Genomic DNA, 8,127 nt, shown 5'->3' with positions numbered 1-8,127 from the left:
CAAGGTGCAGCTTCTGTGCAAATGAGCACAGTTGGGAATAATATGGCCCTTCCAAGAGCACTTATAATACTGTTCACAGGGATGGGAAAAAAAACAGTATCTTGTGCATCTATACCATATACATACTATTTGGAAAACTGGGAATCCCTTCACAAAGGAAAAATACTGCTGCAAGGTACAGAATGAAAACAATGCAACAATGAAAGTTTCATCGGTATTAGTGGAATCGCAGTTGACCTTGTCTGGCCGTCACAGAGGCTGCATCTTCGGTGACTATTCCTTTAAGGAGGGATCACAAAAGAGCACTAAGACCACTTCTTAAATATTTATACATGGCCTTCAGCAATAAAACTAGACCTCAGTGGAGAAAATATAGACGTATTTGATTTCTTTCAAGTTTTTTTCAGATCATTTAAGTGAAAGGAAAATAAAATACTAAGTTATCACATTTGCATACAATCCAACTCTGATGTGGCCACTTTCAGCCTCCCTGCTCCAGATGTCAGAGCAGTACAATTCGATCATTACAATATAAAAACATCCCGTTGTAATAACCAACAGAAGAAATGGCTTCACTTTGCCATTGTTGAGTTTGGTGGATGCTTAAAATTCTTCCACAATTGATTAACAAACTTGAAAAATATCTCTATTTGGCTGAATCAAACTCTTGACTGCTGTGGGAAGGAAGTTAAGGCATTGCTTAATAAAACAAAAGTGTAAAGATAAACTTCACGCCTAAACAATCTCGATATTTCACATTGTGTTTCTACGGGTCTGTTTTCCAAGCCCCCCCTGAATCAGAGTGAGTCGTGTCCAAGCTAATCACGCACATTAGTGGTGTATTTAAGTGTCAGCCATTGCCAATGACCCGACTGCCACATAAGCAGTGCATAATGTACATCTCAACAGCTTTATTATGGGCTGCATGTGTGATTCCATCAAATCAAAAGACAGTTATTTCTCTCCCCATCCCAACACGCTCTTCCCCGCCCCTCCCCTCCCCCACCCTCCTCCCTCCCTGCCCTTTTAAAATAACACTCCTTAAACTGCTAGTTCATGTTGACATCAGGAACGAGAATATCCATGGGCAGCCTTGATGTAAGGTCTTGGATGTAGCCTAACGATTACTAAAATGCTTGTGAATTGTTCAGTTTTGCAGGCAAGTTTCTGCAGTCATTAGCAACATTCTGGCTGGTGAAAGTCACAAGCTAAGTTAAAGTGTTCCATTTGGTTCAAACGACCCGGCTTACTTTGCCCGAGTGAGTTGTGCAATTGGCAAATAACTTTTAACATTTTGCTGGTGGCAATCTTAGTTGCAGAGAGAGAGAGTGAGAGAGAGAGAGAGTGTGCGTGTGTGAGAGTGAGACAGAGTGAGAGAGAGAGAGAGAGCGTGAGACCACAAGAGAGTGCGAGAGAGAGGGAGCGCCCGCGAGAGAGAGAGCGTGTGTGAGAGCGAGAGAGAGAGAGGTCTTCCCACATAAATGAGAATTTATTGCATTCAAGCCCTGTGGTGAGATCTCAGATTGGGCGAGGCTGAGACACAAGAATATAAATATTGAAAGATGGGAGAAGTCCTGAAGTCTGCTTCAGTTCCAATGTTATCATTGTAACATGTTACATATAGTTCTTAGAACCCATTATTTTGATGCTGATCTAAATATTAATACTGCCACTCTCAATCTTGTTGAATCTCAGTAAAATTCATTTGGCCAGAACTATATAATCTTCATCTGAGATTAAGGCTTTGCTTAGTTGTTGTATCTGCTCATCACATTGCTGATTGCAGGGCTTTGCTATGTGCGTATTGGTTGTGGCCTTTTCTACATTACAGCAGTGACTATCCTTCAACACTAGGCCGTGAGAAGCACTGAATAAAAGCAAGTCTTTCTTTTTAAAACTGATTTAAGTGGACGTGACAGGATCACTTGTCTCACCAGAAGGGCAAAAGCAGTGGAATACCTCGGTGCTTTCATCCAGAAAAGCTTGCATTTTGAAATCGCCTTTCACAATCTCGGCATGTCCCAAAGCGCTTTACGTTATAGTTTCAAAGTGTAGGCACAGTTATAACGCAAGGGGGCGGGGGTATTGAGTGAATCATTTGTTTTAAGGATGTTAGTTGAGGGATAAACATTGGCCTGGACACCGGGGAGATTTCTCCAGTTCTTCTTTGAAGTATTGCCACAGAATCGTTTACGTTCCACCTCAAAGGGGCAGACAAAGCCTTGGCTTAACGTCTTATCCAAAAGACGGCACCTTCTTACGGTGCAGCACTCCTTCAGGACGCCATTGGAATTTAAATATCTGGAGTTGAGTTTGGACCCACAACCTTTTGACTCGGAGGTAGAAGTGTTACCTTTGCTGACAATGTTTTACTCACGTCCTGGCACCAGTGGCCCTCAAAGCCGAGGCAATTTGGTTCCATTTGCCCTTGTATTTCCTATTTCCTGGTTGTGTCATTCTAATTTTGCAGGCTTGGAGGATGTTCTCAAGCTGGAAGTGAATATGTTCTAAACAAGGTCACCCAGAGGGGTTACTTTCACAGATTAATGGATTAGCATCAGCAGTATTAAGCGGTCTGTGGTTTAATGGGTATATGGATTAAATGTTCCTCCACGGATCCATGCTTACCCACCTATGGTGCCCCACGGGACAGAATGCTTGGCTATCCTCTGACTGACCTAGGGCACCTTTAATACCGATGGTATCTCCCAATGTAATTCAGGAAGTGCCAGATTCATCACAGATGTTTGTGGGGAGAAGCTGAAACGTATCGTGTTGAGTCATTTTTGGTTAAATTGCTAGAACAGTTTTTTTCCCCTGCAGACCATTTGAGTATGTTAAATAGGTCAAATTGAGTGAGATTTTGCCAAGCAACCCTGTGTGGCTGAAATACTGAGTACCGATAGAAACTAGTCTGTTTAGCTCGGATTATGGACAATTGGGTTTTAGCTTTCTGCATTTACACTGTCAAATGTACACGCTGCTTCAGGGCTGCTGGCCCTCCAAGAACCTGGACACTCCAGTCAGCAGGCTGTTACACAGTCCCCTCCAAAAAATAATCAAGGGCAAGTAGTGAAAGGAGAATGGTAGTGAGGGATGATGTGCCAGAAACCTGCCAAAGTATCTGGTGACACTTTTCAGTTAACTAATCAGTTCATGTGGGATAAAGTGGGTTTCCTTCTCCCCCGCCTTCCCCAACTACCCCTCTCTCCTTAAAAAGAGGGGGAAAAGAATAGAATATGTTGATAAAGTGATGTTGTGCAAGCTGAATGGCCTGTTTCTGTGCAGTAAAATTGTTTGTATGTGATAACAAAGCCTTAACAAGAGGCAACTGAAGCAGACAGAGGGATTTATAGGGCCACTCAGCAACAAATGCCATGTTTCTGTGCACGCCTCTGGCAGCAAGAAGCCGAATTCAAGTCCTTCTCCTGATTCTATCATACTGTTACGGAGTCTGGGAGCAGCTTTCTGCGTAGATATATCCCCCAACCGCCCCTAACCCCCCCCCCCGCATCTCCCCAAACCCCACCTCCCCCTGAGCCTTTGCTACCTCTGGACGATATCACTGATTTCTTTCACAGACAAAAGCAGTTTGGTAAAGTCCTGGCTGACTGAGCAGATCTGGAGCTGCCGGAGGTTGCTCTCCAGCTTGTTGATGGCCTCCCTGAAGGCAAACTTATTGCGCATCTGCTGGATGGAGTCCACGTAGCTGGTGCAGAAGGTGTAGAGGTTCTTGGCTGCCTCCAGCACCGCGCTGTGGCTGGCCATCTGCTCAGAGTTCTTGCCGATAGCCACCCGCAGAGCCTCGGTGCTTTCCAAGACGGTGTCCTTGGTGATGTTGGCACTGGCCAGCCTCTCCGGCTGCAGCCGTGTCTTGCGCAGGGAGACTCTGGTGGAGATGAGGGGGATGAAGGCTGTGGCGGAGGAGGTCTGCTGCTCGCCGCTTGGGTTCGTCAAGCCAGGCTGTACAGAGGACGAGGAGGAGGCTGATGGTCTTGTTGAGGACTGGGGCTTTGGTGTGGAGTGCAGGGCAGGCCTTTTAACCACATCCCCTGCTGGGGGTGGCTTAACGGTGTCACCACCTGAAGTGTCCACGACGGGCTTGGATTTAATGCCCAAGGCACTCTCACCTGCGGACTCATGAGTCGGACTCCGAGGCGGCCTAACTGATTTAGCAGCCGGCGGAGGAGGGGGTGCTGGTTTTGATTTTGGTACCTTGCCCCGGTCCCGGACAGGAGCAGACAGCAGTTGCTCAGGAGCCTGCTTGAACCTTCGAGCCCTCGAGTCCTCGGTAAGCAGGTTCACCCCCCCCAGAAATGAGGTGGAGCTCTGCTTCAGTGCAGTAGGAGCCAGGCAAGAGGCAACATGCTCCTGTGGGGAAGCAGAATTTAAGGCACAAATCTTCCCACCCTCATCTTTGTCCTTGAGACCGGGACTGCTGGACACGATGGCTGCTGCCTGCCTACGGACAAGCTTCGGCGTCGATGCCGGTGGGCTTGAGCTCGGACTCGACTCCAGGTTCCCAAAAACGTCGTCATTTAACTCATCTGTCTTTTTTGGCAGCCGAGGGGCAGCGGTCAGGCTTCCCCGAGGAACCATGTCCGCTTTTGTCTCGTTCGTCCTCTTCCGAGGCAATGCTGGCTTCTCATTCCTGTCGCAACCCAAGGCCTGAGTGGACTCAGCCTGCTTTCCCGCAGACTGCAGGTCCCGGGGCAGCGTCAGGGCTTTCCTCTCCATCTCTTTGCTGCCTGGGGGCATTGAAGAAGCAGAGCAAGATCTCATGAAGCGCTTGGAGTTGGAGATGGTTTCCTCCTCATTCCCCACAGCTTTGCTCGAGGTCAAAGTGCTGGACTTCTTCAAGTGTGGAGAGAAGAACCCAGTTGTTCCCAAGAAGCTTCCATTGGCAACTCCACCACCTCCATTGTTGGCATTTTGAGCCCCAGTGATAAACGAGTGCTGTAATTTGCTGGGGTCGATTGCATCAAGAGGTGCCACGCTGTTGACAAAGGCTCCATTATTTACATCTTTACCGGTTGTGCTGGCGTCCTCTGCCACCTCCCCCTTCCTCTCCGACTGCCCATCCATGTCACGGAAAGAGCTGCTGCGTTTGGGAGGGGCAGGCGCAGTCTTCTTCTTCTTTTTGATGAAGGAACTGAAAATGGAACTGGATTTGCCTTTCTCCTTGGTGAAAGACTGCAGACGGTCATCATCCAAGTTGCTGTCTGGATCTCTGTCCTTGCGTGGCAGCATCGGAGAAACCGCCATCTCATGGTCCCCGGAATCTGCGCAAAGAGAGACAAACATGAATAGCAACAACTGCTGTCCTGCACAGGATTACACTCTGGACAACTAAATGTTTTTCTCAGTTCAGGTGAGACTCTCAAACTGAAACTTAAAAATTTTGTTTCTCTCCACAGATGCTACCAGATCTGTTATTTCCAGTATTTTCCGTTCTTGTAACAAACATTACCCTGCATGTCCAAACAACTGATTGTACGAACTTTAGCAAAAGCTACTCTACAAGAGTTGCTCCTCTGTCTGGCCATGGGTGTGGGTGTGTAGTACTGCGGTTATTTGTGCAAGTGGGGAGACTTTGGGCAGTAGAGAGGTCGCTCTGCACTGCAGCTAGTCGCGTGGTTGGGTGGGGAACTGCTTGTGTGGGTGCGATGGAAGGTGCAGAGATGGACCGGCGCTTGAGTCCAGCTCAGGCTAAAAGGATGAAAGATCTTCCACGAGACGAGTTTGGATGTGCCCAAAGCAGTTCTGAGTGGGCATGGACCGACAAACATTGCCCTTATGAAGCAATAACTAGCAGCTTCGCTCAGAGGCCAGGGCGCATCTGTTACAGATATGGGTGCAGCAGGGGGAACCTTTCTGGCATTTGGGAATAAGAAAACTATTTGTGGCACAGTCATGGGACCTTTACTGAGTTGTGTGCCATTTCTCAGGATGAACACCCCCCCTCCCCTCAGTTTGATCAGCACAAAAAGGCGAGGCAAATAAAACTATAAATGTTATTTTCAACGATTACACTGTACATATACCACTCAGCATTCAGCCTCTGAGCATCTTATTAATTAGGCAGTGCAATGCAACTCACAGTTTAAAACAGAGGCAATAATAATTCAATAAAATCCCAACATTTTACTGCTGGTTTCCAGAGTTCTCTGCAATTCAACGAATACTCAAACAAAGAATAAGTTTGCTTTCAACACAAGATGTAACTATGAGTTAGATCGTACGAGGTTCATGTGCTGCATAAATGCCAGTGTAGACCAGGTGAGCCAAGTGGCCTGTTTCTGTAAAGATTATGGTCAAGAGTGACATTCAGAGGGCAGCAAGGTGGCACAGTGGGTTAGCTCTATTGCCTCACGCGCCGAGGTCCCAGGTTCTATCCCGGCTCTCGGTCACTCGTGTGGAGTTTGCACATTCTCCCCGTGTCTGCGTGGGTTTCGCCCCCACAACCCAATGATGTACAGGGTAGGTGGATTGGCCACGCTAAATGGCCCCTCAATTGGAAAAAATGAATTGGGTACTCTAAATTTTTTTTTTTTTTTTAAAAGTGACACACAGGTTCAATGTGTAACTCTACTTCTGTTACCGATGCCTCCTGTGCAGTTTCACACGTACCATGCTGGCTCAGAACTTTAAATATTGAATGTGAGGCCTCCTGGACTTCAATTGGCTCTTTGCTTTCGGTTGCTCGGCGAAGGGTGCGCGTTTTGGTTGGCAGCTCCGGTGCCTGGGGCCTGTTGGTGCCGCAGAATTTCCTTCCTTTCTTCCCCAGTTCTTTCTCAACCTCTGTAAAGCACATGGCAAAGATCAGCACGACATCCCAGGTCTGTTAAAACAATGACGTTTTTGAATTCCTGCTTACATTATGACAGGATTTCTAAAGTAAAGGAGATGCGGGATGTTCAGACAATCTACTCAGTTTTACAGCTAGCTGGAAGTCCAGAATGTTATCGTGGACCCATTAAATAATGCAAGCGCTTAAATATTTAACAATTTATTGATCTACAAAATGTAAAACAGTGCACCATGTAACTGCATACATGACGTACAAATGTCAGATTTTGCAAACAAAAACGGAACTTACTATGCTAACCCAATTAATTAGCCACAAAACATTTAGTTATAGATTGATCTCTTTGTGCTGCAAATACTGACACATCCAATCACTCCCAGTGAATACCGACACACCCAACCACTCCCAGTGAATACTGACACACCCAATCACTCCCAGTGAATACTGACACACCCAATCACTCCCAGTGAATACCGACACACCCAATCACTCCCAGTGAATACCGACACACCCAACCACTCCCAGTGAATACTGACACACCCAATCACTCCCAGTGAATACTGACACATCCAATCACTCCCAGTGAATACCGACACACCCAATCACTCCCAGTGAATACTGACACACCCAATCACTCCCAGTGAATACTGACACACACCCAATCACTCCCAGTGAATACTGACACACCCAATCACTCCCAGTGAATACCGACACACACCCAATCACTCCGGTGAATACCGACACACCCAATCACTCCCAGTGAATACTGACACACCCAATCACTCCCAGTGAATACTGACACACCCAATCACTCCCAGTGAATACTGACACACCCAATCACTCCCAGTGAATACTGACACACCCAATCACTCCCAGTGAATACCGACACACACCCAATCACTCCCAGTGAATACTGACACACCCAATCACTCCGGTGAATACTGACACACACCCAATCACTCCCACTGAATACTGACACACCCAATCACTCCCAGTGAATACCGACACACACCCAATCACTCCCAGTGAATACCGACACACACCCAATCACTCCGGTGAATACTGACACACACCCAATCACTCCCACTGAATACTGACACACCCAATCACTCCCAGTGAATACCGACACACACCCAATCACTCCGGTGAATACTGACACACACCCAATCACTCCCAGTGAATACCGACACACACCCAATCACTCCCAGTGAATACCGACACACACCCAATCACTCCCAGTGAATACTGACACACGCAATCACTCCGGTGAATACTGACACACTCAATCACTCCGGTGAATACTGACGCAAGCCTAACCA

General features: G+C 47.1%; 1 protein-coding gene across 2 annotated transcripts in view; it reads right to left on the bottom strand.

The window, feature by feature from the left end:
• Positions 1-3,530: 3,530 nt before the first annotated feature.
• The window catches only part of abl1 (c-abl oncogene 1, non-receptor tyrosine kinase), a 179,285-nt gene continuing 174,688 nt past the window's right edge, over positions 3,531-8,127 (bottom strand). For both annotated transcript variants that reach the window (XM_038782500.1, XM_038782501.1), the window contains exons 10-11: positions 6,631-6,801; positions 3,531-5,282 (exon numbers count right to left, since the gene is read on the bottom strand). In XM_038782500.1, coding sequence (XP_038638428.1) covers positions 3,547-5,282; positions 6,631-6,801 — 1,907 coding nt within the window. In that variant the 3' untranslated portion in view covers positions 3,531-3,546. The remainder of the gene's footprint in view (positions 5,283-6,630; positions 6,802-8,127) is intronic.

The sequence above is a fragment of the Scyliorhinus canicula genome, chromosome 21, assembly GCF_902713615.1.
Source record: "Scyliorhinus canicula chromosome 21, sScyCan1.1, whole genome shotgun sequence".
Classification (NCBI taxonomy): domain Eukaryota; kingdom Metazoa; phylum Chordata; class Chondrichthyes; order Carcharhiniformes; family Scyliorhinidae; genus Scyliorhinus; species Scyliorhinus canicula.
This window is presented reverse-complemented; position numbering and strand designations above follow the sequence as displayed.